Source organism: Xenopus laevis, chromosome 3L, assembly GCF_017654675.1.
Source record: "Xenopus laevis strain J_2021 chromosome 3L, Xenopus_laevis_v10.1, whole genome shotgun sequence".
In the NCBI taxonomy this organism is placed as follows: Eukaryota; Metazoa; Chordata; class Amphibia; order Anura; family Pipidae; genus Xenopus; species Xenopus laevis.
This window is the reverse complement of record NC_054375.1, coordinates 124,717,031-124,739,284: the sequence shown is the minus strand read 5'-3', so window position 1 is coordinate 124,739,284 and position 22,254 is coordinate 124,717,031. Positions and strand designations below refer to the sequence as shown.

At 39.2% G+C, this 22,254-nt stretch overlaps 1 protein-coding gene across 4 annotated transcripts in view; it reads left to right on the top strand.

Moving 5' to 3' along the window:
* uaca.L (uveal autoantigen with coiled-coil domains and ankyrin repeats L homeolog) overlaps window positions 1-22,254 on the top strand; it is a 44,598-nt gene that overhangs the window by 9,788 nt on the left and 12,556 nt on the right. For 2 of the 4 annotated variants that reach the window (XR_001934916.2, XM_018253342.2), the window contains exons 2-10: window positions 12,902-13,035; window positions 15,202-15,290; window positions 15,606-15,670; window positions 15,761-15,818; window positions 16,046-16,116; window positions 16,334-16,440; window positions 19,574-19,755; window positions 19,887-19,924; window positions 21,584-21,643. Coding sequence is in view for 3 of the 4 variants with exons in the window: in XM_018253342.2 (XP_018108831.1) it covers window positions 12,902-13,035; window positions 15,202-15,290; window positions 15,606-15,670; window positions 15,761-15,818; window positions 16,046-16,116; window positions 16,334-16,440; window positions 19,574-19,755; window positions 19,887-19,924; window positions 21,584-21,643 (804 nt within the window). In the remaining variant the exon portion in view is untranslated. Of the gene's footprint in view, window positions 1-250; window positions 337-11,391; window positions 11,689-12,901; window positions 13,036-15,201; window positions 15,291-15,605; window positions 15,671-15,760; window positions 15,819-16,045; window positions 16,117-16,333; window positions 16,441-19,573; window positions 19,756-19,886; window positions 19,925-21,583; window positions 21,644-22,254 lie in introns of those variants that run through there. The other 2 variants (XM_041586912.1, XM_018253343.2) reach the window with 2 other exon arrangements.

Below are 22,254 nucleotides of genomic sequence, written 5' to 3'. Positions count from 1 at the left end.
TGAAATGAAAGATACAAATGTAAATGGTACAATAATTGACTGAAAGTACATCATTACATAACCAAGAAAATTTGATACAAACAAACATTTTCATGCACTATGATTGTACCTTTCTGGTAACATTACCACAGGCAATACATGTTTATTAGAACAGACTGTCAGATTTAGAGAGGTTGTAAATAATCTTGAGTTGGTGTTAATTTTGTGATTTGTTAAGGTCACAGTCTCAAGGAATGGGGGAGATGTATAAGTAAAACTGACCTAGACAAGGCGTCCTCCTGTCTAGTCCCGCTCTATTCTTAGGATCAGCTGAGTCTTGCAACTCTAAATACAAACGTGAGTCGCTCTTAAATTTATAAATATTTTCTGCCTGTTTTTCTTTTACAGCCCTACACAAGGTTTCATGCTTAGAACATTTTCAGAGGTATTTCCTTGCGCCCAGTTTGGTTCTGCTGTGGATAAAAGCGCCAGCATCTGAATACTTTCTAGCATAGCATAGTGAGTGGAACGGTGAAAGAGAGAGTGTTGACAGGTTTTGTTTATTGTTAAATGCTTTAAAATAGGTGTAACCTTTTCCTGTAGTCAACATGATATATTCATATAGGTATAAGGAGCTATTTGCTATTTCCAGAATGCTTGGGGCTGGATAAAGGATCTTTCTGTAATTTGAATCACTGTAATAATGTACACATTATTAAAGACATTTTTAGACTACAAAATTAAAAAACATTTATTAACATTTCTAGATATGTGAATGCCCATGATCTTCAGTTAAGGTATTGGTTAGTAGAAATGGTCCTATTATGTAGAGGCTATAGGGGTTGTTAGGCTATATTTGTTAGTTCCTCCCACTGTCTTGCAAACTCTGTGTGTGCAAAATTCAGACTATTGCTAACTGGAGCTTGCAAGATAAGAGTGGGCCGCACTGAGCAACCTAGTTTTAAAAGATCCGATAGTCATCGTGAGGCCACGATTATTTTGAAACAATCGTACGAATTATCCACCGACTAAAAAGACCAATTCAGGCGATTATTGCCAGGAAAACAAAGGGTAGCTGCCTGCCTGTCCCTGCAAACATAGAGAGATTGCACTGGGACCGACAAATATTTTTTAACCTGGCCGATCAATTTTCTGACAGATGTCGGGTGAAAAATCGTAAGATGTTCGATCGTTCAAATCCCACTAACCGCACGATAATTTTGAAGGATTGGTTGGACTTCGCTAAAATCGGTCGTTTAGCAAGAGTCTAAAAGACGCAAAGTCTTTGCGTCTATGGGGAGCTTTAGGATCCTAACTGTGGTTATGCAGGCCATCTGGACCAGGACTGCATCAAAATTCAGATGTGATCCTCAATCAAATGGGGAAACCAAACCTGCCTGATCTATATCTGGACATTTTTCAGACAGACATTGGTCAGGCAGGCCCATTGATGGTGCCATACACTGGGAAATAAGCTGCCCACTTAGTCCAGGACCAGGAGTCGGTAGCTCTTATCAGTCCGTACAAAGCCAACTTATATATGGGCAGCAATTACATGTGTCCTGCGTGTCCTTTTAGTCTCAGAACCACGTATTTATTACTTGGACGCAGAAGTAGATAAGCGCATACTTTGTACATTTGTTTTTATTTCTGGCTTAGTTTTTTCTTTGTTTAGAGATTTGGTTTCAGTTACACTAATTAAAATGAATGCAACAAACTGCTACCAGTGTAACTGCAGTCTTTGGTTTGTTGCAAAAAAGCGGGTAATGTGCAGGTAGGACTTTCAGATGCGGGGTCGCTGGTCGGGTTGTGGGTCTTATCTATTGCAAGTTTTACACATTTGTTCAGCCCCTGCCCACTTCTGATGATGCCACTTCTGGTTTGCAGCACTTCCTGGTTAATGGTGGTCAGCGGGTCACAGATCGGGTTGCGGACAAGGCAGTTGCGGGTCAGTTAATCATTCCAAGTGGATAAAAATGCAGGTCTGGGTTTCAAAAATTGGTTCCATGCAGGACTCTATCACATGGTAGATACAAGGAGCTCACTGCGAGCAGTGCCCCCCCCTATGGTTTAGACAGACTAAAGATGTCCATACACTTGAAGATCCACTTTTTTGGTGGGGTAAACGAGCAGTTGCCCAATATGGCCGTTTATAATGGGGAGACCCTTTGGGAGAGAACCAGATCAATATGCCAATGCAGTCCTTTCCCTGGTGGGATTTTTTTACCCTGTAAGATATGGCAGTTTTTGGCTAGCGATCTGTCAGGGGTGGGGGGGGGGCGTGCACAGGCAGATATGCTGCTGCCAACTTGGACTGCTGGACCTGAATCAGCAGCTTAAATCTCATGTGTATGATCAGCTTTACTCACTATTATGTCTGTTCACCATCTGTGCCTATGTGTACAGATCTGCTCAGAAAACGCTGGCCCCCCCCCCCCTTGCTAGTGGAATGTAATGCACCAAGCAAGCAGCACATGATGCCTGTGTGAAATATCCTTTTGCAGCTGTGGCACAGAAATATATGGGAATAATATAGATGGCCAGTAGATGGTAGTGTGGGAGAGAGTGATGTTTAGGATAGCTTGATCCTTCATGGAATTCATTACTGTCTATTGCTGTTAGGTTGATGTTTTAATCATCCCTGCTAAATGTTATAGTGCAAAATTTTTATAAGCCCCCTTAACTCCTCACAAGGGAACAGACTTATAAATCTTTATACCCTCAATATCTAGCCCAAATTTTTAGTTTCAGCAGATAGACTTAAAAACAGCATTTCTTAATGGAATATCAGCCCTTAAAGGTGTTTTTCACCTTTGAGTTTGCTACATTAGTTGATACATTTCTCAGCAGCATCTCTGGAGTATTATCAAATATTGTATCAATTCTAACAGCAGCTGGTAATGAAACTCAAAGATTCTGCTCAGCAGGGACAAAGATAGGAAATGTATCGACTAAATGTATCCATTTAGCAACCCCCCCCACCTCCAGAGCCGCTTTATTTTTTTTATGTAAATGTTTTTATTCTTCTTTAAAACTCTTGCAAGCAAATCGTTTACACATGTATGATTGGTCAAAATAGTGATTTTAGTCACTTAGATACAGATCGGCAGTTCAAATTTTTAAGCATTTGTAGGCAAATACCTATTCCCAACATGTTCCAGAGCTGCTTTAGAAAAGACAAATGCAGGTGAAAAATTTAGCTTTACACTTCAGTACAGGTATGGGATACATTATCCGGAAACCCGTTATCCTGAATGTTCAGAATTATGGAAAAGCCTTCTGTCATAGACTCCATTTTATCCAAATAATCAAAATTTTTCGGAATAATTTCCCTTTTCTCTGTAATAATAAAACAGTAGCTTGTACTTGATCCCAGCTAAGATGTAATTAATCCTTTTTGGAAGCAAAACAAGCCTATTGGGTTTATTTAACGTTTACATGCTTTCTAGTAGACTTAAGGTAGAAAGATCCAAATTACGGAAAGATACGTTATCAAGAAAAACCCAGGTCCATAAAATTCTGGATGAGTCCCATACCTGTCCTAGAAAAATGGTCACAAATAGAAAATAGAAAGTAATTGGAAAAAGTCTTTATTCCTGGTGAACTATCTGAAAACGACTGAACTGAAAAAAAGTTTTGAAGGTGAACACCCCATTTAATTTTAAATCCAATAATCCTCTAATTTGTTGAGCATATCTTCTAATGCAGTGGTTGGCGGTCCAACATCTAGTACGGGCCCCAAAGTTATTCTTTTATAGAGAATGCATTCAATGCATTCAAATGCATTAAACCATACTCCCAAAAATATCAAGGGGGAGCAGAAAAAGGCTTTACTCCGAATCTCATACTAAACTAACCTCTAAGATGGCTAGTAGAGCAGACGGCATTTAGCTGGATGTGACATCCAGTGTTATCCTGCCCCAGGGGGCAATCCCTGCAGTTTGGGTACCACTGCTCTAGTGTCTAGTTATTCACACTGCAGTGATATCTGGGACCTCTATATTAAAATACCTTTTCACATCAGAAGGGTTAGTCCCAGAACCACTGCTGTAGAACAAGAGGAAAAATACAGTTTCAGACTGGGGTGTGTGGGACCCACTGGACTGTTGTCTTCCACTGTAGTTCTTAACTCCTCCATTCTTGTGAAACTCTCCACCAACCTACACCTCCTAAATGTGTGTTGTTTCTCTTTCCTCTTACATGCAGCTGTGATCAGGTTAGAGGAGGAGCCATCAAAGTTCCTGGTGGAGAGCAGAGATTGGGCCTAATAGCTGGGGCCCACTGGCCCAGTCCAACGCTGAACACTTAGAGAGTTATTTATCAAAGGTCAAGTTGTGTTTTCGAGGGTAGTTTCAGTAAAAACTAAAATTTTTGGGCGGAAAAAAAACTCAAGAATTACTATGCCCCGAAGCTGCAAAAAGCCAGACTCTAACTAAATACTCCAACTAAAACCTGTTGAGGTCATGTAGAAGTCAATGGCAGAGGTCCCTTGAACCATTTGAAGTTGTTTCGAGTTATTTAAGTTTTTGTTTGTTTTTTTGCCAATAATTCGATCAATTTGAGTATTCAAGTTTTTCCCCCCTGATTCAGGGTTTTTACATTCAAGTTAATTCATAAATAAGCAAACATTTGAGTTGCGAGTTTATTCGAGGTCGCTAAAAGCTCACAAACTCGATCTTTGATAAATAACCCCCTTAGAGCTCATTTATCAAAGATCAACAGGGAATCTCGCAGGTTTCCTAGACATTCAATCTTTGATAGAATTGAAAATGTTTTTATCAAGTTCATCAAATTAGTCAAGAGTTCTTCTGAATTATATTGATTCAGTAAAATTCTAAATTGATCTGGTTCAATCTAGTTCATTGAATTCTTAAATTGCAACAGTCTTTATGCACCGATCTAATGAATCAACAAAAATTGTTCGTAAATCCAAAAAAAAACTTGAATTTTTCGAGATGTATTCTTATTCGATGCTGCAAAAAGCATGATTAATTTGGGTGATTTTATTAATAAAGAAGGTCAAATCGAGCATTGAAGTTTGGTCGTGGTTTTAAAATATGAGAAATTCGGAGGGTGCAGGTAGGAACTGATATTTAGCAAAAAGTGCTTAATACTATACATCCTAAACAAAATTCAATTTTCTGCATACTTTCTTCAGATAAGGGATGCACCAAATCCACTATTTTGGATTCGGCAGAACCCCCGAATCCTTCGTGAAAGATTCGGCCGAATACCGAACCGAATCCGAACCCTAATTTGCATATGCAAATTAGAGGTGAGAAAGGAAAACATTTTTTTACTTCCTTGTTTTCTGACAAAAAGTCACGTGATTTCCCTCCCCGTCCCTAATTTGCATTTTCAAATTAGGGTTTGGATTCGGTTCGGCCTGGCAGAAGGATTCGGCAGAATCCTGCTGAAAAAGGCCGAATCCTGAACCGAATCCTGGATTCGGTGCATCCCTACTTCAGATATATGCTATGGTATCTCAACAGTTAAATACATGACCCCCCCCCATACAAAGCCTGAACTCCTGGTGGTCCCTCAGGCATTTGCCATGTGCTACTTACAGCAGGTGATGACATGAAAACTATTTTCTTTTTTACATCGACTCCTTGCGCAGAACCAATTTATTTAAATTTTTATTGGGGTGGGGGGGGAGAAGAAATATCTTTTACAAATGACTGCATGTATCATATTGTGGCATTAGACAGACAGAACAGTGATGTTGTTTGACATTTTGTCTCTGTTACTTATCTAGGGAAAGAGTGTAGTAACATAGTAAGTTATGTTGAAAAAAGACACACACCCATCAAGTTCAAACATTTTAGTCTATATATAACCTGCCTAACTGCCGGTTGATCCAAAGGAAGGCAAAAAAAAAAAACCCCCATGGAAGCCTCTCCAATTTGCCTCAGAGGGGGAAAAAATTCCTTTCTGACTCTAAAAACTCCTGGACCAACTTGTACTATGAGCTATCTTCCATAACCCTGTATTCCCTCACTTGCTAAATAGCCATCCAACCTCTTGTTAAGGGCAAGGTCTCAAGTGGCATTTTTAAAAACGTGTGGTCGTGGGTAAATACGCAGATGAAACCACACATGATAATATGCATTTTTCAGCCTGTCGTTTTTTTTTCCCAGCATGAATTTGTTTTTTTTTCTCATTCCCCACAATTCCACAAATTTTAGTAAATTTTTGCGAAAAAAAGGCAAGTGGAAAACAATTTACATGCAGAATGTAGCTGTTTTGCTTGTCAATACGCAATGTAATTATGTCACCGGCCTAATACGTTATTTAAAATTTTTAAAAATACGCTGCGTATTTACATAAAGCATAGTTTCAAACATGCAGATCCCATAGAGTCTATTGATTTGGTAGTTTCTTGGCGTATTGGCGTTTCAATACTGGCGTCCCGTGGCAGATTTCGGCTTGCAAGCGCCCTGTGAAAACAGACATAGTGCGTATTGCATTAGTTTCAGTGGTCGTGCATTTTATGCATTTTTACGTTTGACCAAACTTTTTTAAAAAACGCCACGTCTGGCCTTGGCCTAAAGGCTCTTACACACGGGCGGTTTTTCCTGTGTTCCCCTGTGTTGCGCTTTCTTCCGGAGCACAGGAGTAGACACAACTCAATTATTGTCAAGGGGGCTGTACTCACACAGACGCATGTAAGCCCCAAACGCAGGTGGGACCCAGCATGTTGCATTCACCTGCGTTCAGCGCACGCATGTGTCTGTTTGAGTACAGCCCCCTTGACAATAATTGAGTTGTCTACTCCTGCGCTCCCCTGCGGCTGAATAGAAGAAAGCGCAACACAGTGGAGCGCAAGAAAAAACGCCCGTGTTTAGGAACCAGAGTGTGTAACGCTAGCTAATGTATCTGTAAGGATAAGGCGGAGGTCAGTGTACTGAGTCACTAAATGACTGTGTGACCTTTATAGGATTTTGATTGGTCTGGCTACTTTGTTTCATTTTTGTTCCACTTGGGGATTATCATCAGTTACAGTTTTTCAGTTTCTGCCAGAATTTGCAGCCAAGATTTGTGGCCCCGAGAAAGAGACCCGGGTAAAGAAGCTGTCAGGGGGATGAAGGAATCCTTATGTCAGATTCCTGGTACATTGTTGCTGTGTGTGTTCCTTGTGCTACTATGCCATTTGTCTCTGTTTGGCACCTTTAAATATAATGTTTCTTATTTCATCTTCGGCACTATTGATGTGTTCAGGACAGTGACAGAGGGGAAGGCTCTTTTCAGGCACAAACTATTTGTTTTTTTTCCCCCCCAAACAGAATTCTTATTGATGTGGGTTGAGAGTCCAGCCTAGTATGCAGGATGGTGGAACACTTACTAACAGAATGTATATTTTTAGTAAAACTGCATTTTTTGCATAATATTTACAGATGACTTTATCGGTGTCTCGGCATGCAAATAATCTGTTGAACGTAACCTACTACCATCACTGTAAGAGCTGCCTTTGCTCAGATATTGAACTCTGTAGCCTTAAAGAGGTGGAACCGCCTTTCAGTTAACTTTTAGTATGTTACAGAATGGCCAATTCTAAGCATCTTTTCAATTGGTCTTAATCATTTATTTTTTTATATAGTTTTTGAATTATGTTCTTTTTTTTTTCTTCTGGCTCTCAAACAGGGGTCACTGACACCATCTATAAACAATTGCTCTGTAAGGCTACACATTTATTGTGATTGCTACTTTTTAAATACACTTGTTTCTATTCAGGCCCTTTCCTATTCATAGTCCAGTCTCTTATTCAAATCAAAGCGTGATTGCTAGGGTAATCTGGACCCTAGCAACCAGGCCGCTGAAACTGCAAACCGGAGAGCTGCTAAATAAAAAGCTAAATAACTCAAAAGCCACAAATAATAAAAAAATGAAAATCAATTGCAAATTTTCTTGCAATATCACTCTACATCATACTAAAAGTTTAACTTAAAGGTGAAAAACCCCTTAATCTAATTTGATTTAGGTGCACATTGTTATTGGATGAAACTAGCAAGTCTTTGAAAATCACATTGGCGTAATAATAAAGCCTTGATTTAACATATCTGCCTTCATTCCTTAAAGCAAATATGTGACTCTTTGTGGATTGATTTTTTTGAACAGTGGATCATACCACCCTTTTTCTTTGTATATGTGAGGGGTGGGTCCAAATTGCAGTTTCTGTTGTGTGGGCAGCTTTACTCAAATATTAAAGGGGGAAAGTAAATGACAGTTTTGGAATCATGTAGGCAAATTAAATGGCTGTCTAATCGTTTGAGTAGTAGACCTTACCAATCAGTGTTATTAATACTATTTTTTTTCTCCAAAAAGGAAATGTAAAAAAGCTAATAAACACACGCACAGTGATAGATAGGGTTTGGACTACTGTTACAAGACTGTTATACAGAACCAGCTGACACAGTGGGTGTCAAGTGTTTTTCAGAGGTGAGCCAAATAAGCGCTAAATATTCCATATATTATACTTAGTTACAGTTGTAAATAGTCCGGTTATCGGTTTCATGCAAATGGTTATTCCTGGTTTCCCCAATAAAACAACCTGGTGACATTCAGCTAACAAATACCATCTCTCTTTGCGACAGTCCTTATTCCTCTCTGTCTCCCTTTGGTTTTAAACTGCGTGTCTCCAGTTGTGAATATATATATATATATATGCATTTGGCTGTATATTTAGAGCCGGGCCTGTCTGTGAATGTGAAGCAGCGCTCTGCAGCTAAGTTTGTAAGGGCAGAAAATACCTGCTCTCTGCTTCCTGGCTCATAATGCTTGTTATGTCCAGCACTGGGCTTATTGTTTTACTACTCAATATTCCATTGTCGCCACATAGAAAAAAATAGCTCCTGTCCCAACATTAACTCCACACTAGCTGTCATTTCCAGCCTTTGTTTCCTGTTCTCTAGGGTTCACGCCCAGACATAGATTCCATTTGTTCCCTTATGCCTTCTCTTCCTCTATGTAATTTTCTGTAGATTCCTCACGTTTCATTTCGTTAAAATGTCACATTGACTGGCAGTAAAATGTAAATTCTGTCTGGCCATGTTTCATCCAATAGTTGTGTCACAGGAGGAAGTCTATGAAGTCTCTTAAAGGGTTGGTTCACCTTTAAGTTAACTTTTAGTATGTTATAGAATGGCCAATCGTAAGCAGCTTTTCAATTGGTCTTCATTATTTCTTATAGGTTTTTTTTACTTCTGACTCTTTCCATCTTTCAGTTGGGAGTCACATCTAAAATACAAATGCTCTGTAAGGCTACAAATGCATTGTTATTGTTACTTTTTATTGCTCATCTCTCTGTTTAGGCCCTCTCCTAATTCATATTCCAGTCTCTAATCCAAATCAATGCATGTTCACTAGGGTAATTTGCACCCTAGCAGCCATATGACACTGCAAACTCGAGAGCTGCTGAATAAAAAGCTAAATAACTAAAAAAACACAGATAATAAAAAATTAAAACCAATTGTAAATGGTCTCCGAATCACTTTCTACATAGTACTAAAAGTTAATTTCAAGGTGAACAACCCCTTTAATCTAATCTGATTTGGGTATCTTTATACAAGGTGTACATTGTTATAGGATGAATCTAGCTAATCTTTGCTAGCATAAGCATAATAATTAAAGCGATACTGACACGTTTCTATAAAATCGCGCTGGGTTGGGGCAGATCCTGCCATAGGCTAATTACAAATGAAAACAGGACTCCAGCCTATGGAAGGATCTCGCCGCCAGTGCCGGGCCACGCTGGGCAGGCGCCCTAGGCAGGCCCGGCACTCGCAGCGCCTGTATAGTGTGCGCGCATTTGCACTCGCGTGCGCATGCACGTATTTTACGCGAATTTGCGCAGAAGTGCAAAAGTCAGCAAGAGAAGGGAACTGGACAATGGGGTAGGCGACAGAGGAGGTACGTGCCTGGCGCCCTCCCAGCTTTGCGCCCTAGGCACGTGCCTACTCTGCCTACCCCTAGTTCCGGCCCTGCTCGCCGCCTCCAGCCCTGTGTGACTGATACGGACACGTTCCTATGTCTAAATGTGTTTTAGTAGACTTAAAAATTACTGAAAAACACTTATCGGGAACACTTGTCCAAAATTATACATAACATATATATGACTTCCTTGTGTTTATTACAGGTATAGTAAATTGCTAGTAAAAGTAACCACACATGCCCCAATACAACTGGGCAGTTTTCACAAGGTTTTGGCCTTAATGTAGCCCTGTCAGTGTATTTATGGGATAAAGCTGTTGCACGGACCATCTCCTAAATCTGTGAGATTACAGTCCATCCAAACAGCAGATCCAGTCTCCCAACTCCCTTACTCTCTACAAGGCATCTGTGGATCTGAAAGTGAGCGGACTTTTATTCAAACCACTCAGTGGAATGCCCCAAGTGGGACTTGCAGGGGTAGCCATACAGTCGGCATGCCAGTTTTTACTTTGTAGCCATTGCCCTGTTGCTTAATATGAACTTCTGCCTCAGGTCTCCATAGCCAGAAAGGTTGACACTGTGGGTGGGAACTTGACCAAGACCAATGAACATCTTAGTGACGTAATAGGAATTTTGTAACTAGCCCAGTGTTCCTTTCACTGGTTAAAGTGTTGGCAGTTTTCTGTCCAACCCAACTTTAGACTGACTGAAATATTTTGAGAGGGGAGGATTTAAATGGAGAACAGTACTTCAATAGGCAGGAAAAGCTTCTATAGACGCACAATATAGCAATGTGTGGCTTCTTGGTATAAAAGCTTTGTGAGAAAGGAGCTTGTGTACAGTGCATAAACTTCTTTTATCATGTGTAAAGTTTATGATTGTTTTGGAATCCATTGGCATTCCTACTGCAATCAATCGCTCATTGCTCAGACAAAAGATCCCCCTCACCCAGTCCCCTAGAATAATGGCTCAGAACAAGAGTTTAGCAAGGCTCGGCCTACCAGCGCTCGGCACTTTTCCCAGGCAAGGTTTTAAAGGTTCTCTGTTTCAGATCAGCAATCCATAGCAGATGTCTATTATTCTGTAAATCTTTTTCTGGTGCTCGGGCACACGCTGAGAGAGTGTTTTATATAACGCAGAGGGACACCTTCATTTGTGATATATTAGCTAGCGTTGACTGATGTCCATTCTAGAGGTGTGATATACGTTCTTGCATGTGAGTGTGAAGGGTAAGCCCAGTGTAAATAACACTAATTGTTATTATAATATTCGCCTCCCTGAAGCTCGATGCAAGGGAATGTCGGCATGTGTGAACAGATCCTCTTTACTGTATCAGCTGTCCGACTCTTCCAAGGCAAAAAATAGAGCAGCCCTCCCCCCCCCCAGGAGAGGGGCCAGACTTTTTGTTTACGAGGGGAGTGATTTGGCTGCGGTAGCTATTGGTGTAAGAAGCAAAAGAGGCAGAGTTTGGGAAGGGGAGAGAGAAGCCTGTGAGTGAGGGAAGAGGAGGGCAGAGAGTTACAGTGAAACATTCAGCAAAGTATTAGTGGAGGCATCTGCATCATGGACTCGCAATGACCAGCAGGGTGGCCCTGTCTTAAGGTCAGGTGCTCGTGTGCCCTGCTCACAAGTCACAAGCCAAGTGACACTTGTCATCATGGCAGAAATGTGTCAATGGGGACGAGCGTTGCTTGACCGCACTGCGGGCTACTTTGACTAACTGAAAGACTAGTAGTGGCCAGAATGACTCGCTGGTTTGCCTGTTCTTCCAAACGCAAAGTAAGTTCTTGGTTTGTTTGTTTTTTATTTTTTTGCCAGAAGATCTTTCATTCTTATATCTGACACTTGTTACACGAGACATTTTGTGGTTTGGAATGACCATTTATACTCTTTACCATTTAACGGCTTAATTAAGGGAAAAGTCGAAACAACAAAAAAAGAGTTTTAAAGTACACAGTGTACACAATGTACTGAAGCTCTTCACGGCACAGAGAAAGCTTCTGTGCGCCTTCAAAGAATTGCAGGAATTCCCATGATATGGGGGAGCGGAAATTTAATGGATGTTTTCTTAACAGTCTGTCAGTCCGCTCTATATGAGAAGGTTGTAGAGAATGGGAAGATGTTTGTGTTGACCATTTTCCTTGCAGTTAGTTATATATTGCTTAGTCTACCTCTCCCTTTTTTTGTTTTGCAGAGTCATTTTCATGATTTCTGGTCCATTTTACATTAAGTTTGTGTTTTTAAGTTCTGGATTATAATACAGGCATTCTGCTGTGATGTTTCTTGGCAGACCCTCATTAAGTCTTTATCAACAGGAACCCTGTTCTGACGTATGGTAGACTACGAGTCTGCCCGCAGGCCAATATCATACGAATGGCCTCACACAATATGGTTGCCTATCTATTATTCTGTTTTTACTGGCTGTCGATTAAGTCGAGGAGCTGCCCTTTGCTGTCGTGGAAAAAGCAGATTAGGGATTGTGGATTTAATGCTTTATGCCAGCTGGGCAGTCAGCAAATCTGACCAAATTTTTGTTGGTTGTTCGCACAAAATATGAATTTGTGCTTTATAATAATTTTTGTTAATTCCCAAATTTAGGATCTGGCCCTATAGGTAAGTAAAATGACTAGATACTCCTAATTAGGAGGACATTTGGGATGAAGACTTATTTGTTGCCCTAGATATTATTGGAACTATGGCTGAATGAGTGATAGATTAGAGTTTTCTTGTATCTGTAACCTTGTTATAAGGGGAGGGGGGTGACCTCAAAGGAGCCAATTAGTTTTGAGGCTGTTAGGTGAAATAATGTTAAATATTGTGCCTATATCCCTAGGATTGAGATTAGCTATTGAGCTGTAGGAATTGTGATAAATGAACCACCATTTTAGGTGCAAATGTTTGGGGGATAATGGCAGAATAATTTCAGCACCTTTTGGTTATCTTTAATACTGTAGTTTAAATTTTATATTATTTTTTTTTCCCCCCTCTACAGCAAACGGCTGACTGGAATAAATATGATGAACGTTTGATGAGAGCGGCAGAGAGGGGAGATGCAGAGAAAGTCTCATCCACACTTGCCAAGAAGGGTGTTAATCCCAGCAAACTTGACTTGGAGGGACACACAGCGTAAGTTGTAATTAAAGGAATGGCACACGCAAGAGAACAACAAAGTATGTGGGATTTCCACACGTTAATGTGGTGAACTAATGATATGTGTGAAGTTAATTACAGGTTAAAGTCACACCTTTAGCACCCATTCATCAGGAAGCATTTATTGGTCACCTGTTTGAAAGCTGTCATCTTATTGGTTGCTATTAAAGCATCAAGGGAAAACTTTATGTCTTTTATTACATGAGGGGATAAGTGCATAAATAGGAGGCTTTTTGTTCTCACTGCAGGGAAACCATTGGAATCAACTGATTATTAAGTATGATGATATCTGATGGTATGGGCACACTAGTTTGCTTATTGCTACCTCGGTGTAATTGGCCTTTCAAGAACACTGTGTAATTACACGTAACCCTCCTCCTGCTTGCATTGTTGTATTTAAACAGAATATATATCTTGTTCTGCATGGTTATTTGCTGATTCTAAATATCGTTTCCATATTTGGAGAAGCGATCAGCTCCCAGTAGCAGGCGGAGGGTGAGGAAATCCCAAATCAAAAACAGTATGAAGATTGCACAACATCACAGTGGAATGCCTCTGCCTTCTCTCCAGTGTTTACTGTACATTTGATAGGAGTTAAAGGGCTGGTCTCTTGCCAACTAAACCTTTATTAATAGGCTTTAAAGAATATAACCATCTTAACGCCTTACTATGGTCTACAAATGGCAGTGCAGTGAACAAGCTGAACAAAATGTGCCCAAGGTAATAAAAAGAGAGTTCTGAATCCATACAACCTGTCTAGTTTTTTGATTGTTCGGGTACTTTTCATGTCGTAACAACTGAAAACACATAACACTGAAACTGTATTTTTATTAAAATACATTTAAAGGGGTTGTTCACCTTCAAACACTTTTTAAGTTTGGTTGGTTTCAGACAGATCACTAGAAATAAATACTTTTTCAAATTACGTTCCATTTTCTATGTGTGGCTGTTTTTCTAATACCGAAGTGTAAAGTTTTATGTTTAGCAAAGGGGGGGTCGCCGATTCTTTAACTGTTCCAAATTAATGCATTTATGCATTTAGTTAATACATTTCTTATCTTTGTTCCTGCTGAGAAGAATCCCCGAGTTTCGTTAAGGACAGCTGTTAGAATTGATACAATAGTTGCTAATATTCCATAGATACAGCTAAGAAATGTATCAACTAAATGCAGCAAATTGTTACAGTTCAGAATCTGCACATGGACTTACAAGACTGAAACCCCAGAGACAGGAACATTAAACTTTAAACTTAAATTTTGGGAAAACCGTAAAAACAACTCAACTGAAAAAAGTGTTTGGCGCTTGAACAGCCCCTTTAATTGGATTTAAACAGTAGTAGTGCAAATTATTAACACACAATCAAGAACTCTTCCCGCGTTACTGACTTTACTTATTCCTAGACCACCAAAGCAAACTCCTATAATGGGGCTGCAATCATTTAATTACCCAGTTCTTGTGATTAATGTTATGTTAAAATATGTGTTTGATGCAAGAATACAGTTACAGGTCAACCAAAGATTAGAGCAGTGATTCTTAACCTATGGCTTGGGACCCAAAATTAGAGTGGGGCTCAACTATTCCCTTTTCGTTATGTAAAGAGAATTGTAAATGTTTGGATTAAAGGATAATTTTGAATACACCACATAAGCCTTGTACTGGAATTGGTAGAATTGTATAAAACAACTATGTTCATGCAACTGTGCAATCAGAAATACACTAGTGTTATGTTTTTGCTTTGCACTGCACTCGCGGAAGTTTGGGAATGTATAGCAGCTTGTATGTGATATAAAAGATTGGGGTTTCCAAGTTAGTAGCATAGTAACTCACTACGTTTAGGAAGTGGCACAGATGCACCACCCTGAGCCCTCAGCATTATGGAGCGGACAACCTAAAATTCTTTAAAGCAGACACTCAGAAAGGCAAACTTCCACCAGGAAAAAGTTTTCAAAGCGAAAGGTAGTTTATTGTATCTACAGCCTTACACGTTTCGTGTTAACAAACACTTAATCATAGAATGTATAGCAGCTTGATGTAGCAGGTACAATGAAACAACTTGGACAAATCTTTCACTTCTCCTTTATATCATGCTTTGGTTTTTCTGTTTTGTCTCCTACTAATATCTGCTTCATTGTCTCTCCTCAGATTTCATGTTGTAGCTTCAAAGGGTCACCTGGAATGCCTGAATCTTATCCTGATACATGGGGTAGATCTCACAGCTCCAGATGCAGCAGGTATGTAAATAAAGGAATATTACAAGTATTAGGCAACTGAACTTGAAGCTTACAGCTAAATTTCATTTTTTCCCATGTCTGCAAATGTTTAAATGGAAAAAGCTGCTAATTATAACTTCAGACTTCTCTAGTGTTAGGGATGGGCATTGAGACCTGTTGATTAGTAATGATTATATGTGCATTATAGCAATATTAATGTCTGTGATTAAATCACGGCTTCCTGGCACTCAACTGATTATTTTCTGTTTCCATTGCAACAACATAGAAAAACCTGTTTCATAAAGTGCTAATTTTTATCATGTACCTTTTCTTCAGGTAGAAACGCTCTGCATTTATCAGCAAAGTATGGCCACTCCTTGTGTCTGCAGAAATTGCTGCAGGTAGGTGATCTTTTAGTTTTGTGATTCCTTAAATTCTCCATGTATTAGATACTGAGACAACTAAATGGTTCTTTTGTTGCTTATTTCCAGTTCAATTGCCCAACAGAGAATGTGGATCTGCAAGGACGCACTGCTTTACATGATGCAGGTAAGAGATTGCAGAATAATAATAATTGCACAGTTAGTCCAAAGAGGTTCTTGTAAGTTGGATAAAAACATTGTGTTTTTTTTTTTTTGCCAAAAAAGAAAAACCTGGTTTAGAAGAGCATCACTAGGGCACTAACTATTCATTATGTTATACCTTTTATTCTCATTCATATGTTATCACGTTTGTGCGTAACTTGCTTAGTGATGATTTCTTTTCCTGTCATACAGCCATGTCTGATTGCTGTTCCAGTGTACAGCTTCTCTGTGATCATGGGGCATCTGTTAATGCAAAAGATGGGGTAAGAATGCTGTTTTTCAAATCCCAACCTTTTTTTTTCCATTGATTGCTTTATCTATCCATTGTTTTTTTTTTTTGTTTTTTTTACTTTTTTAGACCATTTTGGACTTTTTGTGTGGGTGATAGGTAGGGTGAAATGAATGCTAATTGTTGTTATACTCCAATATACTATCTCTTTTCATTAATTATCCATTGTTATGGGTTGTTATTTTCTGCAGGATGGAAGGACTCCCCTGGCTCTCTCGACCCAGATGTGTCGCCCTGCCATATGCCAACTTTTAATAGAAAAGGGAGCAGACATAAATTCCAGAGACAAGCAGAATAAGTATGTTGCAGGTGGTTTTATTGGCTTTACAAATATGAACCATATTTTTTTCTGTTGTGTGCTTTGTGACTTCAGATGTTTAAAATTCTGATTTGAAGAGGTTGGGACACATATAGACAGCTTTTTAGTTCATATTCCTTGGAAAAAGTCTCCCTGAATGGAACAGGAGCCACCAGTTTTGTATCTTTGAGGACATGTAAACCTAGTTCACAGGAACTTACAATCTGCATTTTGGATTCACCTTGTAGGACAAGCATTAAGGGGATGCTATCACTGGAAAACATTTTTCTAACAAAATTCAGCAGCAGAATCCTGCATTAAAATCTGTTTTTCAAAAAACCAAAAAGATGTTTTTTTTTTTTAAAACTTGTTTTTATTGAAGGTTTTCACACAAAAATTACATTGTCATGTATGATTAACATTATCTATCATTAATTCTAAAGTATTGTGTTCTGAGGTTGGTTATGGTTTGTAAATGGAAAAACAGTAACAATTGAACTTTCAGCTCAGATAAGAGATTAAGTAGTTGAATAAGTCTCTACATAGGATTTGACGAATAAGAACTTAACAATCTGTTGGTTTGGTGGCTCCTGGGGGGTGTTTGACTCGGTTGTTGTCGGTTTAATGGTTGGTTTCCAAGGTGCTGGGATGACTCCATGACCATCGGGTGTCCCGTGAGCAACGCTGTGTCATACCATGTTGTATAGCGAAATGTATGTATTGTGAGATGTCTGGTTTGTTGCGGTAGGGTTCCTATGTAAGTCTCCCATGTCTTGAAAAATTTTTCAGTGTTGTGTTCCTTACTGGTTGTGGCTTCCAACCAGTCCATATAAAAAATGTGGTGTAGTTTTTGTTTCACAAAAACAATGTTGGGGGGGTCTTTACTCAGCCAATGCTGTAGTATTGTTTTTCGGGCCGCTGCCGCCAATTTCCCTATTAAGTTTTTGTCTGTTTTCGTTAATTGTGTTAGATGTGTAACATCGCTGAACAGTGCCCATTCCAATTGTGTCTGAATAGGTTTACCAGCCACCTGAGCACCATAGTTTGACACCTCCTGCCAGAAATTTTGTAGAGGGGGGCACGACCACATGTTATGTATTAAATCTGCTCTGGAAGATTGGCACCTAAGGCAGTCCCAAAAAGATGTTTTAATATTTAATTTTTAAATTTGATGCAGGGCTAGATGTGTTCTTAGTTTCCCATGTGCCCTCAGTCATGTGACTTGTGCTTTGATAAACTTCTGTCATGTTTTACTGCTGCACTGCAAGTTGAAGTTATATCACCCCTCCCTTTTCCCGCTAGCAGCCTATCCACAGAACAATGGGATGGTAACAAGTTTAATAGCTCCCTGACACCTGCATTGTTCAAAATGGTCCCATGTTCCACCTAGTGGTAGAATAGCACTCAAAACATCCACGCTCAACTTCCAAAAACACAAATATATGCTATATTGGGAACAAGAGCTGGAGGGTCCCTTAGAATTGGAGGACTGGAAAGCTATATGGCACAACGCCATAACAGGGATAACGTGTAAAACAGAAAGAAAATGTATATGTACATTTGTACATAACTCCCAAAAGTTGAACAAAATTTACCCAAATGTCCCAGACCAGTGCTGGAGGGGATGTGCCAATTCAGGATCATTGTACCATCTGTTATGGACCTGCCCAATGATCGCTGCCTATTGGGATGAGATACATAGTTTAATAAGAAAAAGTTACTTGCAGGGATATGATAAAAAGCCCAACAACTTACTTACTAGGAAAACCTATGGAGAAAACGAACTCCTCCCAGAAATTAGTGAACCATATATTAACGGTGGCACGCATATTAATAAACAGCTAAATGGAAATCAGTCATCATACCATCAATTGTGGAGGTCTATAAGAAACTTGTCACAAACATGCACTTAGAGGGCACTACAGCTCATATTCAAAATAGAACTCCCAAATTTCTTGCCATTTGGGCTCCATACGAGCTGTCAGTGGGGAAACCCACTGACCTATAATAGGAGTGCAATTAGATCATTACGGGTTTGTTAGGAAAACCACCCCAACTCAGTGAATAGTAACTGATAATGGTCCTTTTCGGAAACATATTGACATGATTAGACTAATGCATCTACAACTCTCACTAGAAATGGCATGCTATCAAATACATATTGAAAAAAATTAGAACTGTTGGTTTTTTTTATGGTTTTTGTTTATTTTATATAATATGATTTATTTACAAAAATATGGATAATATCACATACAATTAGGGGCACATTTACTATGGGTCGAATATCGAGGGTTAATTAACCCTCGATATTTGATCGTCTAAGTAAAATCCTCGACTTCGAATATCGAAGTTGAAGGATTTACCGCATTTCCATCGATCGAACAATCGAAGGAAAAATCGCTTGATCGAACGATTAAATCCTTTGAATCAAACGATTTTCCTTTGATCAAAAAAAGCTAGGAAAGCCTATGGGGACCTTCCCCATAGGCTAACATTGGTGCTCGGTAGGTTTTAGGTGGCGAAGTAGGTGGTTGAAGTTTTTTTTAAAGAGACAGTACTTCGACTATCGAATGGTCGAATAGTCGAACAATTTTTAGTCTGAAACGTTCGATTCGAAGTCATAGTCGAAGGTCGAAGTAGCCAATTCAATGGTCGAAGTAGCCAAAAAAATACTTCGAAATTCGAAGTATTTTTTATTCTAATCCTTCACTCGAGCTAAGTAAATGTGCCCCTTAAAGCGACACACTCTGCATGTACCTATTACAAAAGCACTTGTGCACTTGATGTAACTTTGAATTTATCCAATAAAAAAGTTACAAAAAAAACCATCCAAGCTCAACCATGATTCCTTCAGTTACATTGAGTAGGAGAAACAATAGTTTATCTGAAAACCATTCTATTGTGAAGTGCTGGTTCTTTTTAAAACCACTGGATCAGGCAGAATGCACTGAGATGGCTGCCCAAACCCCTAAAAATGCACTTAATGGTTTAATTGTATTCATGTACTTATGTTTTGTAAGCATTACAGATAAATTCACATAGTTGCTTCCTTACAGCACAACCAACCAACAGTTGCATATCATTTTTGGCGGTTTACAATGTAACACAACTGTCTTTTTCTTTTTTTTCTCAGGACCCCACTGATGCTGGGTTGTGAGTATGGCTGTAAGGAGGCAGTGGATGTCTTATTAAGAGCTGGAGCTGATGTTAACTTGGTTGACTCCTTTGGTCATGACTGTGCATATTACAGCAGGATTGGAGATAACCTGGAGGTCCTGACCCTGATCAAAACGGCCATGGAGAATTCCCCTCAAGGCAAGCTAGTCCATGTGGTTTACATTATACATAAAATATGCTTGCATAACAAACATTTGTGTAGTGTTTTGTACATTGGATAATGAATTTACATCAAACTCATTAAACCAGGTTTTTTTTTTTCATCACAGTGCTAGATCCTGTGCGAAGGATTGTTTCTCTGCGTACGGTGAGTTTGTATTGTTTGTTGTTGTGATGACAGCCCACCAGGCCCATTCATTTTACTATTAGACCTTTGCGCATTCTGGTGATTTTTGCCTTGTCCATATGAGAGCTGAAACTCCATTTAGCACTATTACGTGCCTTCATTAATTGGGTTGTTCACCTTGAAATTAACTTTTAGTATGATGCAGAGAGTGATATTCTGAGACCATTTGCCATTGGATTTTCTTTTTTTTTTTTTTTTATTTGTAGCTTTTGAGTTATTTAGCTTTTTATTCAGTAGCTCTCCAGTTTGCAATTTCAGTAATTTGGTTGCTGGTGTCCAAATTACCCCAGCAACCATTCATTGATTTGATTAAGAGACCGGGATATGAATAGGAGAGGCCTGGATAGAAAGATGATTAATAAAAAGTAGCATAACTATATATTAGTATACTTACAACCCCCCCTTTTATTTGAAAGCTGGAAAGAGTCAGAAGAAGAAGGCAAATAATTCAAAAACTATAAAAAAGAGAAAACAAAGGCCAGTTGAAAAGTTGCTTAGAAGTAACCATCCTATAACATCATAAGTTAACTCAAAACTGAACCAACCCTTTAAGTCTGCATTTTTATGCATGTTTCCAACTACATTTTGGGGGGTTCCTGAGCTTTCCTCTTCCCCACAAGGGTCATTCAGAGCAGTTTCCTGCCAATGTAATGCCCTGTTCAGTGAACCAATGGCAAAACGCAATTTTGCCTCTCGATTCACTTGATTTGGCTTGAACCTGTAGAGTGCACCCAAAAGTCAGATCATTATCGTTTGGAAACACGACAGTGAATCTTTCCAAATGATGATCTTCTGGCCTGTAGGTTTACTGTGTGGAACAAGGCAATTGTTATTCAACTGAATGAAGGAGAAATTGCATAGGCTGCTAAACACTGAATGTCCTCCTGAATCCCTGCCCTTAAAGGGGAACTATTACGAAAATGAAAATTTAAGATAAGCTCCAGCATCAAGTTTATCTTCAGCATCTGTTTCTGTTCATTCTGTCTTCACGCAGGAGGTGGGTGTCAGATAATCATTGACAGTTAGATCAGATGTATCTTATGGGGGGGGGGGGGGCTTTTGCCTAGAAGATGTATTAGAGCTCTATTTTAATATCACCAGAAATCCTGCCTCTCTACATGCAGAATGTTTACAAAAGGCAGTTATTTTGTTAGACTTTGTTTGTACTGGAATCAGTTATTTGAATGAGCATTTAATACATCTGCTAGTAAAGAAAGCCCCCCCCATAAGATATATTGGATCTAACTGTCAATGAATAGCTGACACCCAACTGCTGCATGAAGACAGAATGAAGAGAAACAGATGCTGAGAGAGGAATAGTGAAGATAAACTTGATTATTTCAGAAACAATGCAGAATATTTAATTGATTGTATGTAGAAAGTTTCATACAGTATGCTGGAGCTTATATTAAATTTTCATTTTCACAATAGTTCCCCTTTAAAGTAAATATAACAATTTTGGCAGGAATTCAAATAAATTAAAAACTTTTTTTTATTCAATATTTCCTAGATACTGTTTAAATGCTTTTTTGTAATGTTTATATGCTTTTTTCAGAACTTTCACTTACTCCTGTACTGTTCAAAATCTGAAGTACACTATTGTTTTGTACATCTTTTCAGAGAAAGACGAAGCAAAACTCGGTGGAAGATGGTAGTGTCGTGTCTAAAGATAAGTCACTGGTAAGTGTGTCCAAGGACTAGTCCTGAAACTAAGGGTGTTACAAGATTGGTCTTCCCTTTGCTGCTGCAACAGTCTTACCAGCACACAAATGAGGTTGGTTGGGCACTGATGGTAGTGCAGTTGGACCTGGCTCACTGAAAGGTGTTTCACAAGAGTTAAGGTCAAGAACGTATGAATCCTGATGTACACATGGGGGGCATTATCATGCTCCACAAGATAGGAAGCTCACAATTACTTTCCCAGGAACCAGGGGCCTTAGGCCAAACCATGATAAACAGCCAGACTATTTTTTCATTAGTTTCAGTCAACATTTAACCTTTCTCCACCAAACTTTTAAAGGAGAAGGAAAGCTACCAAGGCAGTTTATTGCCAATAGATTAACCACAGCAGTGCACATACCTGTGTAAACAGCTCTAGAAACTGTCTCTTTGTAGGATAGTAGCTGCCATATTAGCTTGGTGTGACATCACTTCCTGGCTGTCTCTCTCTGCTCACTCATAGCTCTCGGCTCAGATTACAGCTAGGAGGGAGGAATGAAAAGGGAGAGAGGAGCAAACTGAGCATGCTCAAGCCCAAGCCCTGGAGATTTAAGCTGAATACAGGAAGTCTG